Here is a 20,266-nt window from a genome sequence, read left to right on the forward strand (position 1 = left end):
GGTATTGATATTCTTAATGATTGGGTAGCGTGAAAGTGGAGAAGGCCATCTAGGTGGGGAAACAGTGAGGAGAGGCCTCGAGGCAGCCACGGGCATGCCACGTGCAGGACCTGGCCTGGCTGGAGCGGGGCTCTGCGGGAAGAGCAGGAGGCCAGGTGGGACAGGAGGAGACCTGTAGAGACACAGGGACTTGAGTATGAGACAGAGGGGTGTACTTCACCCCAAAGGCCTCTTTGTTAACTATTAGGTGGCCTGTGATGAAGCTTATAACCCAGGGACACTTTAATGTTCCTGCCACCCACTGACTGCTCACTTTTCAGGCACCTAGGGAGGGGATGGTGGTCTAGGACAGATCCTGTTCCTGAGGAGAGACCTGCTGGGCAAAGCACAGGCCCTCTCCTCGTTTTTTTTTTTTTTTTTAATTGAAATTTTAATTGAGATAATTGCAGATTTACAGGCAGTTGGAAAACAATACGAAGAGATCCCTTGTACATTTTGCCCAGTTTTCTCTAATGGTAACATTCTGGAAAACTAACATCACAGCCAGAATATTATCCCACCTCTGTTATTCAGATTTCTTCCATTTTGCTTATATTCATGAATGTGTATGTGTGTTTAATTATATACAATGTTATCACCTATGTAGCTTCGTGTATCCACCTGCACAGTCAAGATACTAAACAGTGTCATCACCTCAGGGTCCTTTCTGTCCCCCACCTCTTTTTGAACCATTTTAACCATTTTAAAGTATACAGTTTGATGGCATTAAGCACACTCACACTGTTGTGCAACCATCACCAACCATCTGTTTCCAGAACCTTTTTCATTTTCCCGATTTCTCCCATTTGAGTCACTGAGTTATTTCTGGAGAAATGCCCCGCGTGGGACTCCAGGTGCCTGGAAACTGACGTGTCTTCACAGGGAGCCCAGGGCAGCACTGGGGAAAATACAACTCAGCACATGGAAGATCTGCTGCCTCCAAATAATGAGGAAAGGGTTATGAAGCTCAGAGAATAGAGGTCAATGCGTGATAGATTTCAACTCAATAACTGTCACAGGAGGTGCCATTTACTTTAGTTCTTGAAGCATATGTATTGTTTCAGTAGATGGAGCTAAGGGGCATGGAGAGGTTGACTGAGCCATTTCATCCTGCAGGTTCCTAAAAATCATCATGATATGACAATTCCATTCTGTACCTTAACTTCACACCCTACGCACACAGTGAAAATGCTCCCAGTCACCATTTCCATCTCCTTTGCTCTGCAGTGCTGGCTTCCTGAGCATCTCCCTGCAGCCCAGCACCAAGCCTCCAGGACTTGGGAATCTCTTGCACTGGAGCTACTGGCCTTAAGATTTCTGATGATGGCCACCAGGAAAGGCCGTTAGTTGCAAACTCAAATGCACTCTCTGGTGTAACGTGTATGACCACAGGGAGCAGTGGTGCTGCTGTGACTTAGAAAGCTTTGTATTTTTTCAAAGGTGGCAGATACTACTGAGCTCTAGCCTATTTTGCCAGATCTTCAGTTTTTTTTGTTTGTTTTTGTTTTCCAAGAGAAGTCAAAAATCCTAATTTTAAAATGTGAAATTTCCCAATTTTTAAACATTGGTGGATCAATTTAAAAACACTTGCCCCTTGGCTGGGCATGGTGGCTCACGGCTATAATACCAGCACTTTGGGAGGCTGAGACGGGTGGATTGCTTGATCTCAGGAGTTCGAGGCTACCCTGGGCAACATGACAAAACACCATCTCTATAAAAAATACAAAAATTAACCAGGTGTGGTGGTGCATGCCGGTGGTCCCAGCTAGTCGAGAGGCTGAGGTGGGAGGATCACTTGAGCCTAGGAGGTCAAGTGAGCTGTGATCAGGGCCTCTGCACTCCATCCTGGGCAACAGAGCAAGACCCTGTATCCAAAATACATAAATAAACTAAACACTGGGGAGCCCTACAGCAGGAGTCTGCAAGCCAGTTTCAGCCTGTGGCTGCAGTTTGGAATCACTGCTGTCAACAGCCAGTTCTCCCTGTTAGACCTTAAGGGAATGAACAGAAGTGACCATATCCAGTCTTTGAGGCTCTTTCCTGACTTGCACTCAGCTTGGCTTCCTTAGATCTGGGAATGCCGTTACAGAGGCCATTCCAGCCTGACATTTGGAAATTTGAAGCACCACCATGGGGCCCAGCTCTCACCTGATGTTCTCATTGGGTACTTTCCCATATCTCTTGATGGCCGAACACTCATTCTTGTGGTTCAACCAAGCATCTTTCTGGCAGGTGCGGTCGCAGTAATGGGCAAACTTGCACTGCCCACAGCGATGGAGCTTCTCCTGCCTCTTGAAGCAAGTGTGGCACACAAAATTAACAAGGCTGGAAATGGAGAGAGAAGACACGTGATTGGGAGCACAGTGGAAAGGGCACCATACAGCCAGTGGAACACGGCATTCTGGTACTGGGTTCAGCTGACTGGTCCTTGTCTGTCTAAACTTCAGATTTCCATCTTCCAAAATGAGGCGCCTGGGCTTCCAAAGGCCCTTCTCGGCAATAACAATTCCTTTAGCAATTTTTTTTTGTTTGTTTCTTGAGACGGAGTCTCGCTCTGTCGCCCAGGCTGGAGTGCAGTGCCACGATCTCGGCTCACTGCAACCTCCACCTCCCAGGTTCAAGCAATTCTTCTGCCTCAACCTCCCAAGTAACTGGGATTATAGGCACGTGCCACCACGCCCGGCTAATTTTTGTATTTTCAGTACAGACAAGGTTTCACCACATTATTCAGGCTGGTCTCGAACTCCCAACAAGTTATCCACTCACCTCAGCCTCCCAAAGTGCTGGGATTACAGACGTGAGTGCCCACACCTGGCCTACCAAATATTTTTAAGTGACCCCCATGTGGAGGACACTCTTATCCTCTGCATATAAGCCCTTCAATTCAGGAAGGGTAAATTCATGACCTAAGTGTGTTAGGCATTGGGAATACCACAAATTACTAGAGAAACAATTGAACGTGCAGTGTGGTGAATACTATGACAGGGGAGCACAGGGGGGGTCCTAGACTCTTTGGAGAAGACACTTGAATTCCTTATGATACCCTCGCCCGAAGTCACAGGTCATTGGCACTGTGTTGGAGGGGGCATTTTGGCGACATGTCTTTCTCATTGTTGAAATGTAGTGTCCCCTTTCCCAAAGTACAACAAATCATAATGATCTACAGTATGATGGGACAAGAGCATCATAGTATTGTATGCAAAAGAATATCTACACACTATGATATATGTCACAGTCTGTGTGTTTTGCAACAGTAAGAATGACAGGGTTACTGATTTCACTGTCATTGACGTATTCTCCCAGCTCACAGTGAGGATGGAAGTGATGAAGAGGAAAATGCAAGCCCATTCGATGGGTGAGGGAGAGAGTTGTGAGAAGATGAGGATCCTCACCCGGTGCTTCCAGCCTCTTAGTGTTCCCATTAGAGAGCCCTGTGTCCCCCATGTTAAACCCATCATTCAAACAGAAAAGGGCATAGGCTCCATAGGAAATGTATTTCAGGACATAGCCTGACATCCAGAGTGAGGGAAATCTGGTATGATGCACAGAATCTCTGGGCCTCAACCTCATGCTCCTGCAATGTGAGGAAGAGAAATCCCAACCACTGAAGCAAAGAAATAATGAAAACCAGTTCAATGATCTGCAGGGGAGCGCTGAGCTCCTGGGAAGCAAGTGGATGGGTAAACTCAGGTAGGAGTCCACAGTCTAAACAGGGACCTCAAAAGTATAAGAACACAGGAGCTTTTAAAACCGCAGAATTCTAGAGCCTGGAGGGAGAAACTTCCACAGAACATTCAAGCACAGAAATCTTTTGTGTACATCCCTGGCCATGAATATTCTAATTCCCACAGTGAAAAGGAGTTCGCTGTTTCTGAGAACAGTCAGTTCATTGTTGGCCAGTCCTAATTGTTGCAAACTTCCTCCTTGTGTTAAGCTTGAATTTGCCTCCCCAGAAAACCTACTCCTGTACCCTAATTTGGCCTTCTGGGTCCTGCCCAATGGAACAAGCCTGGTCAGATCAGTTCTTCAAGAATTTGAAGACCACTGCCTTGCTTCCCATTCATATCTCTCCTCCAAGTTAAATACTCCCAGATCTTTAAACAATTCCTTGTACATGGTTTCTAGAATTCTTGCACCTTTCTAGTGGCCTCTGATATATCTACAGAAATCCCTGTAGCCACAAGAGGGTGGGTTTAGCTGAGAAATCAAGCAACATGTGCTGGCCAGTGCCAGGGGGTCAGGCTCACGGACCAGCCCAAAGGCCAGGCCTGACCCTTGAGCCTGACCCCTAGCACTGATCCCAGCATGGCATCTAGAAGGGGATAGACAGGTGCAGAGCCAGCTGAGGGCACGGCAGAGGTTACTGCTCTATGCTACATCCTGGGCTTCCTAAAGTCCAGGCAGTTTCCAGCCTCTGGCTGGCCAGCTCAACACACCGTTGTATCCCCATCCACTAGGAGGTGCATTGCTACTAATTTGTTAACAATCATAAAGTACTCGAGGGCATGAAAGGTCAGTGTTTATTTCTAATTTAGAGCAGATTCAAGGTTATCCTCACAGTAACAGCTTCCTCGCCCTTAAACTTGCCTTCCCTTAAACTTTCCTAGTGAACGAGGAGGAGAAGAATCACACTAGCATACTGAGAACTGCACAGGTTCCACAGCCCGTCATAACTAGGCCACAGAGGGTGCACCCTCCCTGAGAACGTCATTTGTCATAAGTGCCCCAGCAGAATAGAGCACATGGGGCCTACAGGGAACCCTGGCCACTTAGTGAACTCTCTAAACCCCTGCCGATGGAGAGCAATGAATTTCTTACATCTACCTCAAGTCAGGATTGCATTTTCTGGCAGGAATTTGCAGTTCATTAGCAGGAACTGGACTGCTGAAAAATCCAAGTAAATTGGATTCCAAGAAGGCTCCAAATCTTGTCTCCTGGCCAAACACAGGTGAGAGCTTGGGTGTCAACACCTCACAATTATGGTGCCCAGAGCAGAGTATACTATTCAGATGTGGTGCCATGCACGCTTGCCAGATCTCCACATTGTGCTTCCATTAGTTTCTTTAGTGAAAACCTCACATTAATTTAGAGTCAAACGGCCGGGTGCAGTGGCTCACACCTGTAATCCCAGCACTTTGGGAAGCCAAGGCGAGCGGATGACCTGAGGTCAGGAGTTTGAGAACAGCCTGGCCAACATGGTAAAACCCTGTCTCTACTAAAAATACAGAAATTAGTTGGTCATGGTGGCACATGCCTGTAATCCCAGCTACTTAGGAGTCTGAAGCAGGAGAATTGCTTGAACCCAGGGACAGAGATTGCAGTGAGTCGAGATCGTGCCACAGCAATCCAGCCTGGGTGACAGAGCAAGACTCTGCCTCAAAAAAAAAAAAAAAAAAAAAAAAAAAAGAAAGAAAGAAAAAAAAAATTAGGGTCAAATTACAAGTATAGTCAGTAGAACCTCCCAAGCTTTCTCAAAGGTGCTGCAGTCAAGCCAGAGTTTCCACTCTGGTTGTCTACACAGCATTGCATTTTCTAGACATCTTTATGGAGGTATGATTGACATACAATAAGTGTTAAAAAAAAAAAAAAGAACACTTTGATAGGTTCTGACATATGCATCTACCCACAAAACCATCATCACAATCAAGATAATACACATATCCAGGCCGGGCACGGTGGCTTACACCTGTAATCCCAGCACCTTGGGAGGCCAAGGCAGGTGGATCATCTAAGGTCAGGAGTTTGAGACTAGCCTGGCCAACATGGCAAAATCCAGTCCCTACTAAAAATACAAAAACTAGTTGGGCGTGGTGGCACGTGTCTATAGTCCCAGCTACTCAGAAGGCTGAGGCAGGAGACTTGCTTGAACCAGGGAGGCGGAGCTTGCAGCGAGCCAAGATTGCACCACTGCACTCCAGCCTGGGCGACAGAGTGAGACTCTATCTCGAAAAAATTAAAAATAAAAAATAAAAATAAATAAATAAGTAAAGACTACATCCATCAGCCTAAAAGCTCCTTTGTGACACTGAATTTTTAAACTTGAAGTGGAGTCTTCACATTTATTCCTGATGGTTTTCAGTGTAGCATTCCAAAACGTCAAGGTCATTTTGAATTTTCTTCTGTCATCTTTCATATTGGTATGCTAATCTCTGAGTCATCTGCAAATTTCAGAGTCTGTCTTAGGTTAGGAACGAGGAAGGAGGAGCAGATGTCCACCTCTGGGGCATCAGGGCTCATACCAGGAATACAAACCCAAGGCAGGAGAGAATGGGAGGAGAGCCAAGAGGTGGTCTGGAGAGGGAACAGTTAGACACAAGCACAATCATGCTGTCTGTCCCTTGTAACCGGTCACTTGTAACTTTATGCTTGTCTGTTCCAAGGTCGCCCATCAGAGAGCGACCCCACACCAGAACTACTCTCATATTTTACACCCAAATTGACATTTTAGAATAGCCTAGTACAATATCCTCATCTTTTTATTCATATACATATATTCACACATTCATATTTCATGTATACACTAATATGTGTGCCTACCAAACAAAAACATTACTCTTCACAATTCTGTTTTATTGTTTTAAATTTCAAACACAAATGAAAATCACCTAGGTAAACACTTCGAATAACAAATTTTGAGTCTTCATCTTTATAGTCACTGCTTATTTCTAATCTACTTAAAAATGTGGGAATATATGGTATCACAAGGATTGGAGACATAGACTGTGGCCAACACAATCTGGAATAACTCTGAAGTTTAAGAATTTACTTTCACAATGAACACATGTAGTTGAGTCCACATGGCTGACTGTATAACCGAAGGTCCTCAGAATTAACTTCCAGGCAGAATGCAATGTTTATTAAAAGATAGGCAATTTTAAAATGTGCTAAAATGAGGTTTACCCAACAGCAGTTTTTCAGAACTTAGACTCATACGGATTTTGGAGTGAGGAGAAGTATTTTATCCTTGACGTTGTTTAGAATTGCTGGTACATGGTGATAACAAAAAAAGATTGACTTTTATTGTTTTTTGTTTTTTGTTTTGAGACAGAGTCTCGCTCTGTAGCCCAGGCTGGAGTGCAGTGGCATAATCTCGGCTCACTGCAATCTCTGCCTCCCAGGTTCGAGTGATTCTCCTGCCTCAGCCTCCCGAGTAGCTGGGATTACAGGCACCCGCCACCATGCCTGGCTAATTTTTGTATTTTTTAGTAGAGATGGAATTTCACCATGTTGGTCAGGCTGGTCTGGAACTCCTGACCACCTCAGCCTCCCAAAATGCTGGGATTATTGTTTTTCAATTCTGTACAAAGACCCCTTACTAATGACCTTATTGTAGACATCAGGAATGGACCCCTCACACAACCCTGTCCTTACTCAGTCCATGCTGCTTGTGAGGTTTATTACGGCAAGTTTTCCTAGCCCGGCTCCAAGAGAAAGAATATGTCTCCCCTGGCATTTGCCTCCAAGCTCCCATGAACTAACTTAATACACTTCTACTAGGGCCTGATTAGAGAACAATCTATCTGCTATTAACTGTAGCTATATTATGTCCCTAAGAATAAATTCCAGTGACATGACCCTCATGTTCTCAAAGTCACTAATAACCACCGTGACCAGGAGACAGAACCTTAAGGTGCTGCAAAGCAGCCTTCACTCAAGATTGGGTGACAGGAAGAACATTACACTTATATAATCATTTTATCAGGCTTTGGATCAATTCATGTTATGTCCATGAGATTCTTTGCTATTAAATAATTCATGTTATCTCATGAGATTCTTTGCTATTAAATAATTCATGTTATCTCATGAGATTCTTTGCTGTAATAAACTTCAAATACTTTTCATAAAAAGAAAATGTGATCAATGATTTCTTTTCCCATAGTGAACTTGGGTGGGTTCCAAATATGAACCACCAAATAGTTCCTTCAGGATCACAGATCTATTTTATATCCCATTCTGTAATTTTGCTAGGGCCTAGAGCCAATTTTTAAAAGCTGGTGAAACCCGGGAAGCATTGAGTTATCTTTCTTTTTTTTTTTTTTTTTTGAGACGGAGTCTCACGCTGTTGCCCAGGCTGGAGTGCAGTGGCGCGATCTCGGCTCACTGCAAGCTCCGCCTCCCAGGTTCCCGCCATTCTCCTGCCTCAGCCTCCTGAGTAGCTGGGACTACAGGCGCCCGCCACCGCGCCCGGCTAATTTTCTTTTTTTGTATTTTTAGTAGAGACGGGGTTTCACTGTGGTCTCGATCTCCTGACCTTGTGATCCGCCCGCCTCGGCCTCCCAAAGTGCTGGGATTACAGGCTTGAGCCACCGCGCCCGGCCTATCTTTCTTAAATGTAGGCTTCCTTTGGGATGAAGCTGACCTTCTCTCTATGCCCGCAGCTGCTGGTAGGGCTTAGCCACAAGACTGGAGCTGGGGAGAAGGAGGATGCAGAGTCGAACTTCTGGAACTTCAGTGTGCACACACGTCACCAGCAATTTTGTTAAAACTCGGGTTCAGATTTAGTATGTGGGGTGGGGGCTGGGATTCTGCATTTCTAACAAGCTCCCAGGCAATACTGATGCTTCAACTTTGAGTAGCAAGAATGTGGAGATGAGAGAAAACCCAAATCCTGCTCCTTCTGGTGGGATACACCGAGATGTGTCAAGTAGACAGGAAAGGGAAATTTTTTGTTTTATTTCAAATCTAGTCCAAAATTTTTTTAAGCCTGTCCCTCTGGTTCCCATCTCCCCTCCTTGGCATGGGGTTGGGTGTTACGGAAGGTCAAACCTAGAGTTGGTCAGAGCCGGGTTCTTCTCCTGACTCCAGTATCTACTGGCTGTGTGACCTTGAGCAAGTCCCCTGACTTCTCCAAGCTTTTGTTTCCTTATGTGAAAATGGGAGTAGCAACACCTAGATCTTGCTATCTTTTAGACCACTGACCAGTACTTTTGAATGAAATATACTATTTTTAAAAATTCAAGCAAGATGAAAATTACAAAGAAGTTCTGAAATCTCACCACTCTCATAGTGATTTTAGGGTTAAAAGAAATCACACGTGTAAGGTGGTCAGCACAGAGCCTGGCACTGGATAAGTGCCTAGCGGACATCAGCCCAAGCCACCCATCCTGCCTGTCACTCAGACAGGGCTGGGCCAGGTTAATCACCGAGTTCCTCTCATCCCCAGCGCCAGCTTATTCCAGGCAGCTACCAGAAAGGAAGACAGCGCAGCTACAGGAGAACATTGTATGGGGACAAGGGCACTCCCCTGACAGAAATGCCCATCCTGGCCAGGCACGGTGGCTCATGCCTGTAATCCCAGCACTTTGGGAGGCCGAGGAGGGCAGATTATGAGGTCAGGTGTCTGAGACCAGCCTGACCAACATAGTGAAACCCTGTCTCTACTAAAAATACAAATAACTAGCCAGGTGTGGTGGTGGGCGCCTGTAATCCCAGCTACTAAGGAGGCTGAGGCAGGAGAATGGCAGGAGAACCTGGGAGGCGAAGCTTGCAGTGAACCAAGATCGTGCCACTGCACTCCAGCCTGGGCGACAATGTGAGACTCCATCTCAAAAAAAAGAAAGAAAGAAAGAAATGCCCATCCCTCCCCCACCTTACTGGCCCCAGTGCAGGAGAGCGTCCAAATGACACGAAGTCCTAAAGCCACTTTTTGGATTCCGAGAAAGAGCATTTGTCCCAGACAGGCTTAGCTGGGTGACCTTCAGCAAGTCTCGTTTCTCCCCAGTCTCATATTCCTATTCACACCAAAAGGTATCAACTCCCACTTACACAGCACTTTGCCATTTCAAAGAGATGTTTTTAGTGATTCGTTTTTTAAAAAATCTTCACAGCAACCTTTAGAGTAGCCATAATCATTATCCTCACAGGGATATTATTCTCTTAAGAGTCCCTGATGCCGGACTCTACTCCCAGCACACAGAGGGCGGATGCAGCTACAAAGTCCACCTGCTTGGCCTGCAGCCTTGAATGTGCCTGCTCCAGCAGCTGGTCCCCTCTCACTCTGCTCTGCAGCCCTGCTGGATTCTGCGATCTGTCAGAGTGAAGAGGGCTGGAAGGGCAGCTGCTGCTCAGCTCCTTGTATGGAAATAGTTGCTCACGGACAGATACATGCAAAGACAAGGTGCCTGCATGGTGGGCAAGCCCCCTAAAAACTCAGCGAGAGAGGACTGGACCAACAGTTCAACAGTTCTGTCTTTCAGGGCTGCTTATAAACTCCCAGCCTGCCAGAAGGTCTCACCTCAAAAATTAGAGGGAAGTGTCTTTTTTTTTTTTTTTTCTTTTTTAAGAGACAGGGTCTTTCTCTGTCCTCCAGGCTGGAATGCAATGGCGTAATCACGGCTCATTGCAGCCTCAAACTCCTGGGCTCAAGCGACCCTCCCACCTTAGCCTCCCTAGTAGCTGGGACTACAGGCACAGGCCACCAGGCTCGGCTTGATTTTATTTTTTTTGTAGAGACGGAGTCTTATTATGTTGCCCAGGCTGGTCTCAAACTCCTGAGTTCAAGTAATCTGCCTGCCTCAGCTTCCCAAAATGCTGGGATTACAGGCATGAGCCACCTCGCCCAGCCTGTGAGTAGATGTCTTAAAGAACATCTCGTCCCTCAAGTACCCAGATAACTTCACAATATTTTAAATTCTTTTTCTCATTCCTTCTTTTTTTCTTCTTTCCCTCTGTCTTTCCTTCCCTCCCTGCCTCTTTCTGCAAGTATTTGTTGAGCATCTGTTATGTGCATTGAGCTAGGTAATAGACGGCCTTAAAAGATAAAGGAGACACCGACCTTGCCTTCAAGCAGTCCCCAGGCTGGGATGGGACATAAACACGTATAAACAAGGCAGGACCCACAACATTCCACGAACATGGTAACTTGCTGTAAGTTTCGAGGAAGAGAGACTACTTCAACGGAGGTAGGGGAGGCAATCTAGACAGGCAATCACCTACGAGATGAGGAGGCATTGTTCTGACCTCGAGAGATGGGCTGAGTTTGTACTCAGAGAAGGTAGAGGTCTTCCAGAAAGAGGAACTGATATGAGGCAAATGTGTCCATGTCAGTGTATACATATAGGAGACAAAGGTAGCCGCTGGATGAGATCATGAGATTCATGTTTGCACTGACTATTAAATACCTTGACATAAGAAGTCAGTGGGGGCCAGGGGCAGTGGCTCACACCTGTAATTCCAGAACTTTGGAAGGCTGAGGCAGGAGGATCACTTGAGCCCAGGAGTTTGAGATCAGCCTGGGCAAAATAGTGTCCAGTAGAGAACACTGTCTCTACAAAAAAACAAAAATAAAACATTAGCCAGCCATGGTGGTGGGCACCTGTAGTCCCAGCTACTCCAGAGGCTGAGGTGGGAGGATGGCTTGAGCCCAGCAGGTAAAGGCTGCAGTGAGCCATGACTGTGCCATGACACTCCAGCCTGAGCAATAGAGTGAGACCCTATCTAAAAAAAAAAAAAAAAAAAAAAAAAAAGAATTAGAAGGTACTGTTTTCTTGGATCAAGCCTGGATATTGCCAATTTATTTTTAACATCCCTTTTTTTATTAAAACACCAACTCTCAAGATTTTCTCTGCCACAGCTCACATACCCTACGAAGACCTGTATACATTTACATGACCTAGCTGAAGCACACCCCTCAATTCATGTTCAGAACACATGCTCGGATGTGAGTGGGTAAAGATAGCATTATTATGGGGACAACCTGCCATTTGATCTAATCCATCTTTAAAAGGCAATCATTCTCAGACTTCTGGATTTAAGAATTATTGAGCGATATTTAGCAATACAACTCACAATAGACTGTGTAACATATCGACATGTCATGCCTCTGTAGCTGAAAGTGCCAAATGAAAAGCAGAATTCTAAATCAACTGTGGTTATTCTCAACATCCAATGCAAACATTCAAGGCTGTCACTTGAATACTTTAACACTTACTCATTTTCTGAACTAATTGTTCCAGAATTTCTCTAATCCTTTCATTAAATTATTTCCATTTATAGCATCATTTATCCCCCACTAACCAACCACCAGCTGTTATCAGATTAAAGGCCACATGTGTGTTTGTGTGTCTGCCAGGGCTAATCCTGCCATTGCCACAGGCTCACACAGAATTACACTGACTAAACCCCACCGGCTCTGCTGCACCTAAGAAAGCTCATAACTGGTTCCATTTTCAAAAAAACCCTGGTTGTCAGTAATTTATTTACAAATACTCAACTTTTTCTCATGTTCCCCACTATCTTTTTACCTATACACACACTATATACACATAATCTCCTGAACACTTTCAACTTTGTAACCAGAATAATTTAGAGACTGTTCAAGTTTTTATTTAAAAAACTTTTAAAAAATCCACTAACTGTCCTTGCTCCTTCTTAGCATATTTTGTGATGAATTGGATCAATCTAGAAAATTCTTATTGGTTGGGGTAGACTAAATAATAGCCCCCCAAAATTGTCAATGTCCTAATCCCCAGAACCTGTAAATAGGTCACATTACATGGCAGAGGAACTTTGCATGTGTGATTAAGTTAAAGACCTTGAGACAAGGACAGTATCCCGAATTACCTAGGTGGGCCTAATGTAATTGCAAGGTCCTTCAGAGGAGGCAGGAGGTCAGAGGGGAACAAGATGTTACAGTGCTGGCTTTAAAGATTCAGGAAGGGGGCCATGAGCCAAGGAATGTGGGCAGCCTCAAGAAGATGGAGATAATGAAGAAACAGAAGTATCAGCCTGTTTTTAGACTTCTAACCTCCAGGACTATAAGATAATAAACTTGTGTTGTTTTCAGCCATTGAAGTTACAGTAGTTTGCTACAGCAGCAAAAGGAACTAAAGGCTGGGTGCCTAGGGGCTCAAGCTTGTAATCCCAGCACTTTCGGAGGCTGAGGCAGGCAAATCTCTTGAGGTCAGTAGTTTGAGACCAGCCTGGACAACATGGTGAAACCCCATGTTCTTTCCCTCTCTCTTTCTCTCTCTTTCCTTCCCTCCCTGATTCTTTCCACAAGTATTTATTGAGCATCTGTTGTGTGCATCGAGCTAGGTAACAGAGGGGAGAACTAGACATAAAGGAGTAATAAACAAATGAGTTATGCATATACTTAAAAATTGAGGGCATCAGCCGGGTGCGGTGGCTCACACCTGTAATCCCAGCACTTTGGGAAGCCGAGGCAGGCAGATCATGAGGTCAGGAGATCGGACCATCCTGGCTAACACGGTGAAACCCCGTCTCTACTAAAAAATAAAAAAAAAAATTAGCCTGGCGTGGTGCAGGCACTTGTAGTCCCAGCTACTCGGGAGGCTGAGGCAGGAGAATGGCGTGAACCCGGGAGGCGGAGCTTGCAGTGAGCCGAGATTGCGCCACTGCACTCCAGCCTGGGCCACAGGAAAAAAAAAAAAAAAAAATTGAGGGCATCAAAAGAAAACAACAATTCATAATAAAAAATTCAACTTAAAACAATACTAAGATAAGTTTTAACAGATTTAATTGACAAACTTGAAAAAGTGAAGTAGTTTTCTGTGTTGGCCAGTATTGGGATGAGGAGGCAACTCCTGTGCTGCTAGTAGAAAAATGTATGTTCTCCTTTGGTGAGGTAATTTGGAAATCTATATCAAAAGCCTTAAAAATGTCTTTTGAATTCAAAATTTGTACTTGTAGGAATTTGTCTTTAATACATAATCAGAGATATATGGGAAGATCTGCTAGGAAAAAGAGCAGACCCTTGACATCCAAAACAAAGCATCTACGAATTAGTTCAGCCCTTGTAGAAAGCAGCCTGGAGAGTTCCCCAAAAACTAAAACTAGAATTACCATTCGACCCAGCAATCCCATTACTGAATATCTACCTGAAGGAAAATAAATCATTCTACCAAAAACACACGTGCACTCATATGTTTATCACAGCACTATCCACAGCAGCAACGACATGGAAACAACCCAGGTGCCTATCAATGTTGGATTATATAAAGAAAACATGGTGCATATATACCCTGTAATACTACACAGCCGTTAAAAAAGAACAAAATCATGTCCTTTGCAGCAATATGGGTGCAACTGGAAGCCATTCTCCTAAGCAAATTAATACAGAAACAGAAAACCAAATAACACGTTTTCATTTTGAAGTGAGAGATAAACATTGGGTACATATGGACACAAAAATGTGAACAATAAACACTGGAGATTCCAAAAGGGGAGAGGGAGAGAGAGGGGCAAGAGTTGAAAAGCTATCTATAGGGTACCATGTTCACTACTTGGGCAAGCAGATTATTAGAAGCCCAAACCTCAGCATCCCACAATATGCCCATGTAGCAAACCTGCACATGTACCCCCAAAATCTAAAATAAAAATTAAAAAAAATATGGCATCTAATTAAATTAATATACAAGTCAACAAAAAGAATACTATGCAGCCATTAAAATGGTGTAGAAGGATATTAATGGTTTTGAAAGTTGTTCACAACATCTTACGAAGTAAATAAAACAGGTTACAAAATAATCCAGCTTTTTTGAGAGAAAAAGTATATACAACTTAATTACATTGAACTTGAAATTATTAAATGCACCATTTTTATTCATTACTAAGAAATTAAAAAAAATATACCAATTAAACCATAATGAGCCATAGATTTAGGATACATTATGATTTCAGAGAAGTTAAAATATGTATTCTGGAATTGATAAATATAGCATATTATGTATGTCCCATTTTCCCTCCATTCTGAAATAAACTTCTTTTCCCATATTTTAATATCCAGAATTTAGGGATATTTTGTGTCTTACAATCAAAGCATACATTTAATGTAGTGTTTCTGCCAGGCGCAGTAGCTCACACCTGTGATCCTAGCACTTTGGGAAGCCAAAACCGGCAGATCACTTGATGCCGGGAGTTGGAGACCAGCCTGAGCAACATGGTGAAACCCTGTCTCTACTAAAAATACAAAAATTAGCTGGGTGTGGTGGCGTGCACCTTCAGTCCCAGCTACTCAGAAGGCTGAGGCAGAAGAATCACTTGAGCCCAGGTGGCAGAGTTTGCAGTGAGCCGAGATCTCACCACTACACTCCAGCCTGGGTGACAGAGCAAGATTTCATCTCAAAAAGCAAAAATAATAACAATAATAATGTAGTGTTTCTTCCAGGACTCCCACCCCACCTATAACTCACCAGAATCAAGAAAATATTATATATGCATTGTATTTGCATCAGAAAACAAGGAGGATATACACCAGAATGTTAATAGCTGGGGGGTTTTTTTCCCCCAAATGATAAGATTGCGGAGAATTATTATTTTCTTCCTTAACAACAATAAAAAAAATCAGCATTGCGAATTCCCAGGTTGCCCCATGCTATGTAGAAGCTAGGAGGATCACTTGGGCTAAGGTACCACAGAGCTCCCACTCACTGTCCTCCTGAGAACTGGAAAACCTCAAAGTGAAGAGTTAAAGGGGCAGAGAGCAATTTTACCCACTCATGCATCACCCCCGGTATCTCAACTACCATAAAATGATGTGTCCAAAAAAGGCAACTCCTTGGTAAAGGTACTTCACTCCCTTCTAGCACCCAACCACAATGCCTAAGGGGATGGCAAATAGACTTCATTTTTAAATGCTAGTTCTCATTGATTGGTAGTAGCCCCCTGGAGGACCTGCTGGAAGGGATTCTGAGACCAAATTGGAATTCAGGAGGAAGGTGTGCCTGATTGATTAGTCAGGCCTAGCACTTAATCCAAGTGCTACATAGTAGCTAGGCCTGAAAGAATTTTCCCAGCTTTATTCTCGCTTTCTTACCTTCAAGAAGAGTACCTGTTTTTCTAATCATCAAAGGTGAAAAGATCTTAACCAGACTAAGGACCATAATTTAAGGGCCTGGAATGTTACTGCTAATGCTAAACTAAGCCCATTCTAGCAAAGACACAATTCAGGTTTACAAACCAGCATTTCACAGTATGGCATTATATTTTAAAGTCAAAGAACACATATATTACTGGCTTAGTAATTACACTCTTGTGATACACACCTCATGTATCTGCTTTCCAAGAGATAGGAACAAAAATGTTCATAGCAACCATTCACAGGAGAATGGAAAAATAAATTTGGTACACAGACACACACAAAGTTTATTCACTTTATTAGTTTCACAAAACCATACAGATGAATAATAAACATTTGAGTGAAAGAAGCAAGGGACATAAAACCACATATAATATTGTACCTTTGTTTAAAAGATCAAAAACAAAACATAACTAATTATATATTGTTTAGAAATATGTGACTGTGATTAAACTATTACTTTTTTTTTTTTTTTTTTTTTGAAACATAGTCTTGCTCTGTCACCCAGGCTGGAGTGCAGTGGCACGACCTTGGCTCATTGCAACCTCTGCCTCCTGGGTTTAAGCGATTCTCTCGCCTCAGCCTTCTGAGTAGCTGGGATTACAGGCACCTGCCATCATGCCCGGCTAATTTTTCTATTTTTGTAGAGACAGGGTTTCACCATATTGGTGAGCCTAGTCTTGAACTCCTGACTTCAGGTGATCTGCCTGCCTGGGTCTCCCAAAGTGTGGGATTACAGGCATGAGCCACCACACCCGGCCAAAACTATTATTTAAAAGGCAGTAGAATATACAACACAAAACCTAGGATAATTACCTTTGGAGCAGGCATGGGACAGGATAGAGAAGATGTAACATATTGGAATATTCTAGTTAAGTTGGTTTGGTGTTGATCTATTGCTATGCTTTGTATAATATATGTTAGAATATATACAATATAATAGATAATATATATGTTAGAATATATAATACACAGTTTGAAAGAATTAATTTTCATTTAATGCAGTGCTCAATTAAAAATATAATCTTTCTCCACATTTCTGTGGAAGACTAGGAAAGCCTGTCTTGCCATAACATGGATTAGAATAAGCCAGTTTTATACAGTGACTTTTGTGGGTGATGAGTTCCACCTCTGCAATCAAGTTTCTCATCTACGGTGGCTGAGCCTCACCAGGAGCCTAAAGTGCATAAAACTTTCCTTTAATGCCTCTTTGGACTGTCTCTGGTATAACCAAAGAAAGCATAGCTCCCTCATCTGTGCAGTGACAAGTTTGGGTAAGGCATTTTTTGGAAAAAACTATCTCTTTTAGATTTTTTTTTCAATCATTTTAAAGGTCATTTATACCATTTATCCCACTTGTATTACTACTGTAAAAAAATATATGATTTTATGTAGTATTTATCCTCAATGTACATGAAGTGTTTTTATAGTTGTTACTTCAAATGAATGACAAATTATTTATAATAACAAAAACATGGAAACAATCCAAATGGTCAGTCATCAGCAGGTAATAGAACATGTAGCTCTGAAGTACTGTCTCTGAAGAGTGTATAATAGCACAGAAGACGTCAAAATTATTAAATGAAAAAGCATAATAGCTTGTATAATGAGTATATTACAGCCAAATGAAACCTATGTTTTAAAACAAACCAAAAATAGATACCCAACATGTTAAGAGTGGTTATCGTTGTGTGATATCTTACCTTTCTAAATTTTCTGAAATGACAATGCCTTGCTTTTATAATGGAATGAAAGCCCATTCAACTTTAACCTTCTTGAAATGGAACTGATTGGCTAGATTGACTTTGAGGAATTGGAGGCAGCAAATGGAGATGTTCTTCACAAGGCCAGGCAGTAACTCACTGGCAGCACCAGGATTAGTGTTGACAGTCCCTGTGTTTCTGGGTTGTGTTTTCACTCTGAATTCAGCTGGCTCCCTAACTGTACTCACCCCTCCCCTGACACACACACATACACACACACACACACACAATTAATGAAATAAGACAAGCTCCCCCTGAAAAAGTCACCTCAGCCCCATATATTCCTCGGGTGGTGGTAAGCCATATGCCCCAGTTCACACCCTTTTCCCTGAAGGTCTTAGTGGGCAGGAAGACAAGAGAATGTGAATACTAATAAAGTTATCTCTGAGAAGCAGTGCCCTTTCCCAGGGTGGTCAGTGCAGCCAGCCAACCACAAAGCCTGGGTTATCAGACTCAAACCACATAGATGTCAAGCAGGTCACCCCAACCTTGATCTCAGAAAATATTGGCACTTTAATGTGATCACCATGTAAATTTGTTTAAAATTAAGATTTATTACTAATTTAAAAGCTTGGTAGTCTAGGGTGGCCAAGGTCGTGAAGAAGAGGGAATGTACATTTAACAGAGCCTGTCTGAAGAGCCTATAAAACTGAAAACATCACATCCTATGGCCCAGCAATTCCTCTTCTAGTCCTATGGCCTAGAGAACAATCGCACATATGTACAGGTAGAAACGATCGAGGATTTTCATTTTTTTATGAAAAATTAAAAACCACCAATTGTCTCTCAATAGGTGAGAGACATGGATAAATAAAATGTCATATATTTATAGGATGAAATATTTAAAATTAAGATTGGTGATTCATATAGCATATGAATCTATATGTATAGCTCTATAAAGGAAAGAGATCTTTGGAATTTAAAAGAAGTATCTATAGATTTATAGTTCCTGCAAGGATAGACATCATAAACATGTTGTTTAGGGAAAAGAGCAAGTTCTAAAACGACATCTGAAGTATGACACCATTTATGTAAAAAAAAAGAAAGAAAGAAAAGCAAACTACAGCCATCCATTTTGATAAATGCTGATATATACATGTAATAGCACAGGAACATTCTAGAAGGAAATACAATGAAATAATAGCAAAGGTAATATCTGAGGAAAGACAGAGGGGACTGGGATTGGATGATACTTTGATTTTTCAAGGATAAGTGGATTCCTGTGTTATTCATAATTATTAATATACAAACAGTTTATTATTTTTTTAAGTCTCAGCAATTACTTTATCTGGTAATATATTTATAATAAAAAAAAGCTAAAAATATAGAGCTTTCTGTCGGAAATTGTTTCCCACAGCACCACACCCACCTTTCCACTCCCAGCACACCCTCTCAGCCAAGTTGCCCAATGTTGGGAGAAAGTGCCCCTGAAGCCTTTGCTCACCTTCACCATCCTTCTAGGAGCCACAGCAAATCACACTGGCAACGACCCCTTGCAGAAAAATTTATGCCAGAAAAGTTAGCTCTCAGAAGTGTCATTTTGTTCAAAAAAGAGCACATGAATTTTATCCCTTCCCCTGATGATTTTTGAGAGCAAAGTATTTTAGAGTTTGGCACCAGCCAAACCAACGGGAGAGAAGGCAACTCCCCACATTTCATACCTGTCAAAAACCACTGCGGAATAAGCCCGCTCAGCAAAGATGACATCTGCAGCCCAGAACTCCTTGGTGGCCTTCAGACCCCTGCCTTTGCCCTCAGCAGTGAAGACCTCCACATTCTCCATTCTCCCTATTGTCATCTCAGAGTCTGTCAGGCCAGCGCAGCAGATATTTAACACTGAGCCAAGTCTCTTGTCATTGCTATTTCAGCACCTTCAGCATCCCAAAGAGCAAGACTATAAATGGACAAGCCACCTCCCCTTCCCTGCCCGCTCTCAGCCACTGGGCCCTCACCTCCCCCTCTGCTACTTTTTCTGGAGGTGGGAATGGGACAGGCACGAGAACAAGTGAACTGGGAAGGGTTTCATTCATCACCCAGCAAAGCTAACAGAAGAGAAAATGACCATGGCTTAATATGGTTCTGGGATAGGACCTGAAAAGTTTTGAGAGGTTCCATTGCAAGCAGAAGCTCTGTATATGCTAAGTTCTGAACTGCAACAATCCTGTTCGGCTTTAGTTGGAGTAGGGAGCATTTGGTCAGGAGTGTATTTTTAGCAGCCAGATGCCTCTGTCAATCAAAAGCAGACAACTAGAGTAGTCCAAGAGAAACAAGGTGATATTTGCTGCTCTGGGACCCTTCAGCTGTCAGGCTTGCACTTTCTCAAGTGAGGTGGGCCCCTCGCCCCACCCTTTTCAGTCTCTCTCCCAAGGGTGGACTGTTTTCAGGAAGCAGCAGAAGCTAAACTGAGGGCTGGGCACGGTTGCTCATGCCTGTAATCCCCACCTTGGGAGCCTGAGGCAGGTGGATCACCTGAGGTCAGGAGTTCAAGACCAGCCTGACCAACATGGTGAAACCCCGTCTCTACTAAATATACAAAAATTAGCTGGGCGTGGTAGCAGGTGCCTGTAATCCCAGCTACTTGGGAGGCTGAGGCAGGAGAATTGCTGGAACCCAGGAGGCAGAGGTTGCAGTGAGCCGAGATTGCGCC

General features: G+C 43.2%; 1 protein-coding gene across 2 annotated transcripts in view; it reads right to left on the bottom strand.

Moving 5' to 3' along the window:
• The window catches only part of SMYD1 (SET and MYND domain containing 1), a 45,096-nt gene extending 25,639 nt beyond the window's left edge, over nucleotides 1-19,457 (bottom strand). For both annotated transcript variants that reach the window (XM_005575353.5, XM_005575352.5), the window contains exons 1-2: nucleotides 19,281-19,457; nucleotides 2,188-2,364 (exon numbers count right to left, since the gene is read on the bottom strand). In XM_005575353.5, coding sequence (XP_005575410.3) covers nucleotides 2,188-2,364; nucleotides 19,281-19,417 — 314 coding nt within the window. In that variant the 5' untranslated portion in view covers nucleotides 19,418-19,457. The remainder of the gene's footprint in view (nucleotides 1-2,187; nucleotides 2,365-19,280) is intronic.
• Between the last annotated feature and the right edge of the window lie 809 nt (nucleotides 19,458-20,266).

This window comes from Macaca fascicularis, chromosome 13 (assembly GCF_037993035.2).
Source record: "Macaca fascicularis isolate 582-1 chromosome 13, T2T-MFA8v1.1".
NCBI lineage: Eukaryota > Metazoa > Chordata > Mammalia > Primates > Cercopithecidae > Macaca > Macaca fascicularis.